General features: G+C 38.9%; 1 protein-coding gene across 1 annotated transcript; it reads right to left on the reverse strand.

Moving 5' to 3' along the window:
* Window positions 1-1,282: 1,282 nt before the first annotated feature.
* On the reverse strand, window positions 1,283-8,853 carry LOC119004769 (B2 bradykinin receptor-like). The gene is made up of 3 exons (XM_037071966.1): window positions 8,810-8,853; window positions 8,586-8,719; window positions 1,283-4,210 (listed from the first exon to the last, which is right to left on the reverse strand). Exon 3 carries the CDS (start codon window positions 4,186-4,188, stop codon window positions 3,172-3,174), a length of 1,017 nt encoding a protein of 338 aa, XP_036927861.1. The 5' UTR covers window positions 4,189-4,210; window positions 8,586-8,719; window positions 8,810-8,853; the 3' UTR covers window positions 1,283-3,171.
* Window positions 8,854-13,324: the final 4,471 nt, after the last annotated feature.

Below are 13,324 nucleotides of genomic sequence, written 5' to 3' on the forward strand. Positions count from 1 at the left end.
CTTAAAACATAGAAATAAACGCAGCAAAAGCAGAGACATATGTTTTCATCCTTCCCTGTTAAAATCTAGCGTGTCCATTACCCATAATGCGACTGAGCCAACTGCACATTAGTCTGAGATTTGTTTGTGTAACTATCACGACTGGGTGACGACATTTGTATGGGCTCAAAAACACAACTTGACACAGAGTTAAAATGAGGTAAAAAGTATTTTACTTCATCAGTTTGGGTACACAGGAGGTCAGTCAGCGAAGGCAAACCAATCCGGCAGGGGTCAGGCAGAGAGGGGGTTGTGGAAAACAGGCAGGAGTCAAAAAAATAAAAATATTCAGTGACTGGTAACAACACTGGTGTTGTGGACTATGGTTTGAAAGCCTAGAGGTTGTCATTGCAGATGCTGACAGTGCACAGCTGGGGAGGATATCCTTTTTGGATCCGACTCAGACAATCATGGACAATCGACTGTCAGTGATGAGGGTAGCCACGCCCTAAAGCACATCCTGCTTTATCCTTTCATTTACTCAAAATGGGACTGTAGTTCACAAAATGAACATCTTGCTGTTTTGAAGAAGACGTAAAACTAGGGATTAATATAAATATTTCAGGGATTTGTTTACTGAGGTAAAAAAAAAAAATAATCAAGAAGAAGTAATGGTTACCAGTGGTTAGAAAGAATACAGGGTGAGACACTTTTGTACTGGCTTCACATTTCAAACCCAGAAGCTCTTTCCGTATTTTATACAGTTGGTGGCCTAAACCAAATCTGCCTCACGTGACATCATTAGAGGTCATTTACCAGCAGCACCCCCTGGTGCCACATTGGCTTCATACTTCTTTTTCCTCCAATATGCAGCACACCTAACTGAGATAAAACTGGAGCCCTCCCCAGTACAAAAATATGTCTGTTTTCCCCTAATACTTTCAGATTGTCTGCAATTTTCTATCTTTTCAATTTTCTATCGATATCAACGCACAAGATAATTTATAGCCTAACTAGTTCAACCTTAACCCGCCGCATCTACCAGACCACATGTTTCTTCTGTGCAGTGAGGGTTTATTGCCAACATTTTGAGTGAACTCATTCTTACTTCCAAATAAATCAACTGAGAGAATCTGTTTATTGTCTTGTCTAGTTCACACCCTGTCTATCTGACAGCTGCAGTGGCGATGACATTGTGTTCCTTGATGTTAGCATTTTATTTAGAGACAAAAATATCATCATAACCGTGAAAACACAATAATGAATAAAATGCAATACACTGACATAATATTTGAATGTGTTAGAGGGATAAAAAAGATATCAAAGGCTTTTGCTGATATAAATGTCCACTTCTTTAATAAACAATAAGAAATAAAACACAAATCCCATGTCACTCATTGAGCATGTCTATATAAAAACACAAAGCTGTGAGTTTATTTGCAGATCAGCAAAAGAAGCCTTGGACTTCTGCATTAATGCCACTCCAATAAATTGATTATCGATAAAGTTCCACAGTTGATACACAAAGGTTATTTGAGCAACAGTAACGTTGTGTTAACACCATAAAGAGACGTTGCTATGATTTTGTGAGCTATTACTCTTCAGGCTACTGTGTGTTTGAATAATACCTGAACCAACAAAAACACCAAAGTGCACAAGCATGCAAATGTATGTACAGTGTATAAATAGGAAGTTGACATTTGTTTAGCATTGGAATATCACAATACGGTCACGATGACACCACGTAAATGAACAGAAAAACAGATTCAGACACATTCACAGACATGTGCACAGTAAAAATCTTACACGACTCACATTACACATTACATCCCACAGTGTTAAGACACTCAAGAGACACAGAGTGTGTTTCTGTCTCTCTTGTCCATTATTTCCATTATCGCAATTTGTGCCCATTACTTCTGCAAAATAAAAAACACATTGTGGTGTTGCACTGACATGATGTAACATTTTCCTGTTGCTGTTGCTTCATCAGCAGTGCTTTCATATGATACTTAACAAACTAAGTGCAAAAATGGCAGATACAGAAATTTGAGTCTAATATCCTTGGAAGTTGGAGCAGACATGGTAGAATACACAATGTCAAATGGATCTAATCCCTGGCGTTCATTTCCTCTGCTCTGTTGACTAAACAGGCGCTGATTTGTGATCATCATCTGCTATCACGTCGCTCCTTCCCGCTCCGCAGCTTTCCTTTCTTTTCCTTCTTTCCTGAAATCAGGCAAGTCCACACAAACGCCTAAAGCATCATCAGACCAAGTCATCTAAACTGACAGATGTTTATCACTGGGAAAAGAGCCCATCAAAATAATGTGCCCTCACCTTTGTGTCACTGGCCTCTTCGCCCATGATGGAGAGAAACTATTGCATTTCCCCAAATACTGTAATTAAGTACAAATTCAAGGTACTTGTTCTTTACTCCACTTCAATTCCACTTCATCTCAGGGGTAAATATCGTACTTTCTATGACTCTTCATTTGTCAGACTGCGTACAGAATACATACAAATTCTCTGGAATTTATTCCCATGTTATCCAGTGAGGACTAAAACGATGACAACGCGTATAGCAGCATTAAGATTTAACTTTGATATATACTGTTCTCACAAGACGACGCTAAAACCATTTGATGATCTTATAGAGCTCAAACATTATACAGAGTAGTTCAAATGAGCTCTATAACAGTAAAATGCAACATACGTGCAGCTTTAATATAGATCAAGAAACACCAGATATGATAGGAAAGCACTGACGCTGACTGACTACTTTTACTTTTCACAAGTAATGTTTTGAATGCAGGACTTTTACTTGTATTAGCGTATGTTTTATAATGAGTTATTAAAAAAGAATCTGAATACTCCTTCCACCGCTGCTCTTAGTTAAAATGCTTGGTTATGTTCAACCCACATCAAACAATCATACTATGATCATATGAAGCAAGATCTGATGGGTATCTGTCAAAGGGGTATATCATGCTTCTAGCCAAGTAAACGTACCATCGTCTTGACATGTTCAGCTTTTTTGCAAACAGTGGTTAATACACAAAACGAAACCCATATACTCAAAAGACAAAAACATAATGGCTTAAATTTCACAAAAAGTCCAGGTCATTATGTTGAAAGTGTATGACGAAAAAGAAAAACTGTGACTGCTGAAAAAAGTCACATTTTTGCAGTTCAGCTTGAGAAATTCACCAGTTTAAAGCTTCTCGACAGGCTTGGGCGTGTGGAAGACGTGTTGACAGACGATGCACTTCCCTGCTGACTGAAGACTTCTTGAGCTTTTTTCCGGAAGTTCTTCCCTACAATGACGTAGAGGAGGGGGTTGAGAACACTGTTGAAGTAAGCTAAGTAGACGAAGATTTGGACGCAGGTGTCCACCACCTTGGTGTTTATCCCCGAGAGTCCAGAATCTTTCAGCAATTCTACTATCCTAAACACGTGAAATGGCAACCAGCAGATCACGAAAGCCAGGAGAACCGCAAGGACCAGAGTGGTGGCTTTGTGCTCAACATTCTGGCTCTTTAACCCCTCCATTAACCGGTTTTGCAGAGCTTTGATTATGTTGAAAGTGCAGAAAGAAATAATGAAAGTGGGGATGATGAAGCTGAACAAAATCTGCAACCCCTGAAAGAGCAAATGTTCATTAAGTGTATAGTTAAGAGAGCAATAAGTATTATTACATCTAGTTTGCACCTCCCTGTAAACGAGTGTGGGGACACCTGCAAGCAAACCGAAACCCCACACCATCAGACAGCCCAGTCTGGCATATTTTGGCCTACGCAGTCTGTTATGGGACATTGTGTGCACCAGTGCCACATAGCGATCTATGCTCACTAGAACTAGGAAGTAGATGCTGCAGAAGACGTTCATGTTAATGCCCAGGTTGACCAAACGGCACATGACCCGACCAAAAACCCAGTTGTGCTGTTTGGATAAGTTGACAGCCCAGAAGGGCAAACAAGCCAATAGGACGAGGTCAGCAGCAGCCAGGTTGCTCAAGTAGATCTCGGGCACGGTGCAGGCCTTCTTGTGGAGGAAGAAAACCATCAGGACAAACACATTAAACACGATCCCCAGCGCAGTGAAGACCAGGATACACACCGGCACCACACTGACGACCCAAGCCACAGTTTCTTCTGGATTTGGACAGTCAGATCCATTTGTGCTGTTTAGGCCTTCACCTGCTGCCATAGTGCTGATGGTAGTGGGGACACTGTGGGGAGACAGAGGACAGCAAACAAGACAAAACATTAAAACAAAGACAATTTTGAAACTGTAACAAAAAATACTGAGAAATATTGAATTCTGAGTAATGCTGAACATTCTGATACAGTAACGTTTCCCCAATTTAATGCAGTTTCCTCAGATGTTTTCTGTAGATATAAAAGGGTGGGAAATTTCAGTTTTACAACAATCTTGTCTGGTGCATCACTGTGATAGCTCTTCAAACTAGATTGGCACATACCTGGCCAAGGCCCAACGTCCCACTAAGTTCAGTAAAGTCTAATTCGGTTTCAAACTCTCACTCTGATTTTTAAACCACCCATGATGGCTTAACCATAAATGAAACTGATCAGATCTAGGATCCTTTTTCAAGAACCATAGCTTATTCCCTGAGAAACTGACTAAAATGACAACCCCACCCCACCCAAAAAATAGCCTTTCCCTCATTGTGATGGATAAGGAAAATAAAAAAATCCTGGATCTGTCCCTTTACCTGCATGGCAAGAGAATTCCAAAGTATTCTCTTGTACATTAATTAAATCGGTAATATATGGTTTTGTTATGATTCTTTTTATTTTTTTTTTTAGTAATTTACCTTTTTCCTTTACATTAAAGGATGCTAAACACAGGTTTAGAAAACACACACCCATCATACTACATAGTGTGACTCATGACGCATTGGGTTGCGTAGGTAAAAAAAACAAAAACAAAAAACAAAACAGAAAAGATAAATGAGAAAAAAATCCTATTACTGTATTTCAGAGGGCATCTGTGTAAAAACATATACTGTGCAAGCAATTACAAAGGTTAGACAAATACCAGAAAATGCTAAAGTAAAAAGGCAAATAACATCAACCCATCATAGGTTGTAGCTTCCTTAAAGTGAAACTCTCGCCAAAATGCAACCTAGGCTTTTTTTTGTGAATGTATATGATTCAAACCTTCGTGTAAAAGCATAATTACAATGAAAGAGGCACTTTTAAGATTTAACGTATTTTCGTTTTCGGGTCAAGCTCTTTTTCAATGGGAGTGCTAGCTGTCATGGCAGCCGAGAAGTATCAATCTCAGAATGCAACATAACATGTACAAGAGTTAAGGTGGACGCTACTGTCTTTCGGCAACGACTAGCCATGTGATATCTCACTTTTCCGGCTTTTGATTTTAGTATTGTTTCTTATATGAGGCTCCTTTTTCAACTTCAATGTCAATATTCTTTTTTACTAATGACAAAACTACTAATTATCCCGGCATTTATATGGAACTAAGCTTTAGGTGTGGTCCACCTTAACTCTTGTCTATGTTATGTTGCATTTGGAAATAGACACTTCTCCACTGCCATGATGGCAGCTAGCAGAGCAAGCTGCTGCAAAGGTGGGTTGTTCAAAAACTTTCTTTTAGCAAACTCTGTGTACACAAACAATGTTCTCAATGCTCGTGTTCATGTGTAGAGACCCTGTCTCATGTTGTGTCGAGCCTTCTTAGTGTTTTAAACATAGCGATGTTGATGCTATCGTAAAAGTGCCCGTAGCACTCCCAAATGAGCTTGACCTGAAAATGAAAATATGGTAAATCTTAAAAGTGCCTCTTTTGTTGTAATTATGCTTGAATACGAAGGTTTGACTCATGTACACTCACAAAAAAAGCCTAGGTTGCATTTTGGCGAGAGTTTCACTTTAACAGTCAGTGAAGAAATATACCATACACTTGAATTTCCACTTGACCTTGGGCACTAAAGCACTGAATAATAGATAAATTACTGATATTTAATTCCACCTGTAACATGCATAAGAACATTTATGCAACAGCAGAACACACAAACTTTTTTAGGAATTTCTCCTTGTTTCCACATTGGAGCTCTCTCTGATGTCTGTTACTGGAGATGCCAAAAACATAAGTAGTTGCTGGGAAAGAAGAAACAGCAGCAGCACTGCAGCCTTTTTTTTTCTTCACTTGTATGCATATCCAACATCACCTGTAGGAGGCACCAGTGACTTATAGAAAGCCAACTCTCCCCTTCCCCCACCCTCCACTTACATCTCGCTCTTCCTCTTCTGTTCTTCTCTACTTCTGCTAGCAGCGCTGCATACACATCACAGCTGTCTGCTTTCGAAGAGTTCGCTTCCATATTTGTTTTATTAAACAGGGATGTTTGTTAAAACATTATCCTAAAGGTCAATATTGTTTGTCAATAGACTTGACCCTAGATGTGGAAGTTTGTACACCAACATTAGTGATATTTCATCAGCTCTCTTTCTTGCTGTGAGTGGCATCTATTAATCGAAGAAGATAGTTTTGATTGTTCAGTAGAAATTCCAATAATAGTCATGGGAACAGCGTTGTGTCTGTGAGATATACATCAGTGCTTTTTTTGAGTGATCCCAGAAGAATCATCTTCTCTGCAGCTGCCCAAAAAACATTCCTGTCAAGCTGTATGGACACACACACACATACAAACACACACACAGAAGATTCTCTATTGCAGTTCCTGAAGTGTCAGATGCATCTTTCATCCCAGTCACCAAGAGCATCATGTTCACATTACATGTTATTTAACTGACGGAGGGGACGTTGCAAAATTTGTAAACGTGAGACTGTAGGACATTTTCAGTCATGTTCGCAGTGACAAAAAACAGATATTCTTGAGTTACTTTTATGACGTAGACCACTGTGATAGCTTTCCAAACTAGACTGCCACTCAGTTAAGCGCATCATTTGCCAAAGCCCAACATCCCTTTTAGTTTAGTCAAACCTGATTCAGTATCAAACTCAGATTCTCCAACTACCCACAACCGCTTGATCATAAATTACACTCACCAGATCTAGGATCCTTTTCCAAGAACCATGCATTATTCCCTGAGAAATTGACTAAAATGACAACCTCATCCCACCCAAAAAAATAGCCTTTCCTTTACTGTGATAGAAAAGAGAAAGAAAACAAATCCAGGATATGTCCCTTTACCTGCATCTGCATCAGCAACTAATGGGATTCTGGGCTGATAACCATCCTTCATCCAAGTTTGATGAGTTCTAATAAAAATGTGCAAGTTAAAATGTTCTTTGTGGTCTGGCAAGAGAATACCAAGGTATTCTCTCGTAAATATCTAAAAACGGTAATTCATGGGTTGTGTTTTATTGCAATTGTTTAGTACTAATAATAATAATAATTTAGTTTAAGTAATCTTTTTCTTTACAGTAAAGGATATCAAATACAGGTTTTAGAAACCACACATACCCATCATACTGCATCGTATGACTCTGAGCCATGCATTGGGTTGCGTAGGTTAAAGGGGAAAAAAAGCAGAAAGATAAATGAGAAAAAAACTCCTATTACTCTATTTCAGAGGGCATCAGTGCAAAACAATTGCAATTACAAAGGTTAGAGAAATACTAGAAAATGCTAACGAAATAAGGCAAATAATAACCCATCATAGGTTGCAGCTTCCTTAACAGTGAGTGAAGAAAGATACCATTCACTTGAATTTCCAGCTGGCCTTGGGCGCTAATGCACTGACCATGAACCTCGGAGTTGACAACAACAAAGTTCCTCTTTTGTATGGATGAGCTTTTGAATTTGTGTGAATTTGTTCAGCACTGTAGACAATATTCACATCTGAGGTACATCATGGTGATGAATAATAGATAAATACTAATATTTATTTAACCTGCTACATGTATAAGTACATTTATAAAACAGCAGAACACAAACAAACTTTTTTCTGTTTGTTTCCAACACTCGGCGCTCTCTCTGATGTCTGTTACTGAAGGTGCCAAAAAGTAGTTGCTGGAAAGGGAGAAGCAGTAGCAACACTGCAGCCTTTTTTCCTTCACTTGCATGCGTATGCAACAGCTGGATTTGTTGGCTTGTGCGATACTATTATAGCACTTAAGCCGACTATGTCTTTAACATTTACTGCATCCATTCTTTCACTACAGTGTGAAATCAACTTCAAATTAAGTGCACTCATAAGATCAAACAGTACAACAGTTTAATAGTGGTCATAGAGATCTCGATATCTACCTTAAATAAACATGGGATAAAGCAGATCAACATCTAGAACTAAACATGTTGAGGCAAGACAGAGCTGAGGGTGTGATGCTGGCATGATCAAAAGAAACTCGAATCAAGGTAAACATTTTTTCTTTTGTTTTTATCTGCACAGGTTGTGTCCATATGTCACGTCTAGATTCAACCCTTTTATGTTTAAGGTGTTTTTTTGGGGGGGGGGGGTTTTCCATGAAAGTTAGTGTATTCTTGTAAAGTGTCTGCATGACTTGGTTATAAAGTACAAAACATTGCTTATGTTGAACATGATAAGATTTTGATGGCACTCGTTAACTACAGTAAAGAACAAACTTATGCATACCTTGTTTGCAGATCAGTATTTCCTTCTTCAGATGTGAGTCAAGATAAAACACGTCCAGACACACCACACACTGTTCCAGCACCGTCCTCTCCTGTACTGTAAGTCTGCCTTGCTCTCTGAAAGGAGGAGGGAAACTGATCCCAGACAACGAGGGTCAGTATTTCCATGGAATATGGGCACCAGTGACTTATGCTAACCCTCCCCTTCCCCCACCCTCCACTTACATCACACTGTTCCTCTTCTGTTCTCTTCGACTTCTTCTAGTAGCACTGCATGCACATCACAGCTGTCTGCTTTTAGTGAGAGTTTGCTTCTACATGTGTTTTATTAAACAGGGATGTTTGTTTATAACATTATCCCAAAGGTCAATACTGTTTGTCAATGGATGGATGTGGAAGTTTGTACACCAACATGGGTGGTATTTCATCTGCTCTCTTTCTCGCTATGAATAACATCTATTAATAAAAGAGGATGGTTTTGATTGTTCAGTAGAAATTCTAAAGAAAGTCATGGGAACAGGGTTGTGTGTGTTACATGTCCCTGTCAAGCGGAATAGGGACACACACAGAGAATCAATTCCTGAAGTGTCATGTGCATCTTTCAGCCCAGTCACCAAAGTGAAAATGTAAGCAGTTACATTTCTGCACCTGCCGTAGGCTGCGTATTGTATTTATATCGCCTCAAATCGTGTCCTATCACGTTCACATTAGTTCACACTAGCTGCATGGCTAACTGAGCTAACTAGCTAAGGGCAGCTATAGTTAGCAGCAGTTGGCGGTTACTCCGATGATATGTCGTTTCTTATTCCTATGAGTTTGACAGGTAGCCAAAAAGCAAGCATGTAAAAAGCAAAAAAAATACCATCTTTGTTTAAAGTTAACTTTTGCAAAGTACCTGCTTACTATGGTCTGGCAGAGTCTGCTCCACAGACACTTAAACTGAGCACTAACATGGGTGAGGTGCAGACTGAGTTGGACCGAGCCACTGTGAGGTGTTTGAAAAAGGTAAACACATTTCTGTGTCTGAATGTAGCAAGAGTGTTTACAGTGTGTTCAGTTATATCATTTAAAATATAAAATGTTTTCACTGATATAGGCTATTGAGGGGGATAATACTCTGTTTGCTCATGAGGGCAGGGTCCAGATCGCTCTCCTTTTTTATGGTGTCATAGTGTAGACCCCTGATAGTTTTAAATAGGTCCAGATATTACTGTGAATTAGACTAACTCCATTTTCACAACTCAGTTAAATTTCACATTATGTTGATAAAAGCACCTCTTCACATTGAGAAAACTCAGAGCATGAGACAGATTCAGGGTTCCTGGTTGTGTTCATTTTGTAGTTCCATGAATCTTTGTGACAACTGATTACAACAGAGCCACTGTTGACGTCAGCATCGTTGCTGTACCTGCCTTGACAAGTCCAAATGCCATGTGAAAAAAAAGGAGGTCAGCTACAGAAACACCTCATATCAAGCAAGAAAGGTGAGGCAAAATCTAGAAAATGTAGTCGAATTCTGACAGCACATTATAATTCACTGAAATTTCTCTGTATTTTCTTGAGCAAAGGAAACACAGATTAGCTGCACATATTGTACTACCCAGTGCAATCAATTGTTTCAGTGCATGGACGTAAATAAGATTAAATCAGGCCAAAACAAACTTGCACAGTAATTAACTGTGATTGTTAATGTTATTAGTCAGAAAATAGCCATCTGGAAATGTGTGGCAAGTAGGAACACCCTGCAGACCCAATAAACAGAAGAAAGCAACAGTCTCATTTGTGCCCAGTTATAAAAGCTTTTACTGTGGCTCAAGCAGCAGCAGAAATGTGAACATTAACTTCTCTCAAGTCATTGTCCATACAGCACTTTATTTCATGTTTAATGCTAAATTTAACTTGTGTTTTTATCTGAAATTTATAACTGCAGCTGTGTTTATTTGTACCTATTCACTGTATTATCCACTGCCTTTGTATAATTGCATTTATTGTATTCAGAATATTTTATTCTATTCTAAAGCCTGACTAGGGACAAAGACTGCAAATTAGCTGAAGCTAGACGTCTTATATGCATCACATTTTCCCATTTTCTGTGGCAATGTTGTATGTATCATCCCTGTTAAATAAACATTAAAATGAAAATAAAAATAAAAGCTTTTAGTTCCTTGAGTTGGTTTGAAACTTGCTAACGAACAGGTAACATGTAAAATCAAGCAACCAGTTGATTATGCACAGCTGCGTATTTGTGCAAAGCACAATATTTTCTATAACAAGAAGAAGGCAAAATGCAATAAAAGATGCTCCAATAACCCCACCAAACACTATCACAATAGCACATTTAGTTTGGATGTTTTTCAACTATGACAAGTAACACAGTTATTGTTTGGAAGAAGGAAATTGCGATAAACAATGATAACAGACATTTTGCAGAAGAGGGGCAGGGGCAGAAACAAAAAATTCAATCAATCAATCATTTGTAGGTGTAAAAAACTAATAGTCAAAACTTCATAAATGCTTTTTGACTGCAATAACGGGAGTAGGTATCTATTCATCTACTTTCACAAAATGTTTAAAAAAAAGGGTTATTCACAGTAATACACACAAATAGCTTATGTCAGTGTCACTATTGGATAGATGGTTTGTTTACAAGCAGAGATAAACAATGTAAATGTTCACAAGGTGCAAGGGTGGTCATTCCCTCATGTCGGCCTGCAGAGTAAACTGCTTTGTGGAGTCAAGTGAATGAATGATTGAGGAGAAAAAAGGCCATTCAAAGACCAGATAGCATTTTAGAAATGGCTGGTTTTTCAGACGCATCCTGTGTGTCCACAACTGCCTCTATGGCGACTGTGATCATAAAAACTGCTTCCATTTCATCTAGATTATGCCCCTCATGTATAATTAGGTCCATTATTTCCAGTATTCACAGTATTAAACATCATATGATAGTGCTGTTTAACTATCTAACAGCATTGTTATTGTGTTAAGTCTCAGGAAATAACTCATATCCTGTATATTGCGCCATTGATTGTCCATAAACAGCAATGGAAGTCGAGGATAGAATGTCATGAGGAGTCACATCTGACCCTTTGGAATAAAAATGACCACAGTCTTAATTTGCTCGGCTCTGTTAATGTAAGTTGACACAACTGAGCGTCGGTATGTCGTCATATCTGATCCTCTGCGAGGATGTCTGGTCCTCCTGTAGATGGCACTAACCTTCCTTCTGAAGTACTGCCCTGAGAAGACATACAGCAGTGGGTTCAGGGTGCTGTTGAGAAAGGCCAGATACACAGAAACCTGTTCTCCTATATCGAGAGTGTGGTACCGCAGCTCCTCATCCAACAATTGGAAATCACAAAGTATGGTGACACAGGCGTAGAATTGTGTATGGCCCATATGGACGTGTCCATACCGTGTCTCAAATGATGGCTGAAGTGTCCACACCAATAAAAGAAGGAAAAAAACATAAGGGTTAAATCCTTTACCACTTCAGCACCGCCTCCCAAATACATCTGTGAGACAGGTTTGTTTTTTGATTGGCTTAGCTCCCTGTAGGCTGTCGAAGTTGTTTCACTTGCAGGCTTTGCCAGTGTTGAAAAGAGGAGGTCGACACTGTTCTCGTGCAACAGATGTCTGAGGATAGATAGATAGATAGATAGATAGATAGATAGATAGATAGATAGATAGATAGATAGATAGATAGATAGATAGATAGATAGATAGATAGATAGATAGATAGATAGATAGATAGATACTTTATTGATCCCGGAGGAAATTCAAGCATCCAGTAGCAATAACAAACATTGAACATCCATTGAACATACAAAAAACAAAACACACACTTAGACACTAAAAACAAAACAACACGTACAGAGCTACTGGATTAGCGTCCTGCTCGGCGCCGGAAGTAACAATGATGTCGGGATGTCGGGCAAAAGAAAGGTGGAAGACACTAGAAGCTATTTCACCAAACAAAGTGTAAGTCACCTGAGGAAACTAGTCCCACCTCAAAGGCTACTGCAAATAAATGCAAAACATTGTTTCCAACCATTTCTCACTCTTAATGGCGATTGATTTGTCACTTCGTCAGGTGACAGAAGAAGCAACATAGCCGTCCCCTTTATCAGATAAGTAAATTTGACATGGTGCTATACTAAATGTTTGACTGCATATGTATGACTGCTTATTGTGCAGTAGGTAATGCATCATACAAAGTTAATGTCAGGCTGGCATCATGTATTATTTCATGTATTATTGGGTGCTACAGCAATCTTGCCTGGTTGTAGGCCTGGTTCAGGGAGAGGTTACAGGTGGAGTTACAGGTGAGATGTCAACATAGGCTATAACACTAATGTAATTAAAATGTAAATTTGTTTTTACACAAAATATGAAATGTGTGATTATTTGTTTGTACATAAATATAAGGAGCAGGGAGACAACAAGTTTTTGTTTATTGGGATTGTCAGTAGTAGTTAAGATTTATTGATCCTGACTTACAGGTTTTGTTTTGAACAAATATCTTTCTATTTTGAGATACCTTTCATTTGAGCAGCCTTTTTTTTTATCATAGCCTGGTGGATTGATTTTGTGAACACTAAGTTAGACTCCTCAATCCTCCAAAGCTAGCTAAACTTTCCCTTCTCTGTGCCAAAGCCTGGACTATGTTCCCTCGATGTCCCAGTCCGATCTGTAGGATCAAATCTGTAGGATGGGGACTGGGGTCGATATGGGCATTTT

This window comes from Acanthopagrus latus, chromosome 16 (genome assembly GCF_904848185.1).
Source record: "Acanthopagrus latus isolate v.2019 chromosome 16, fAcaLat1.1, whole genome shotgun sequence".
Classification (NCBI taxonomy): Eukaryota; Metazoa; Chordata; class Actinopteri; order Spariformes; family Sparidae; genus Acanthopagrus; species Acanthopagrus latus.

What these genes read in the sequence shown, in the direction of transcription:
- LOC119004769 (XM_037071966.1), bottom strand. Translation starts at nt 4,188, where the DNA reads ATGGCAGCAGGTGAAGGCCTAAACAGCACAAATGGATCTGACTGTCCA.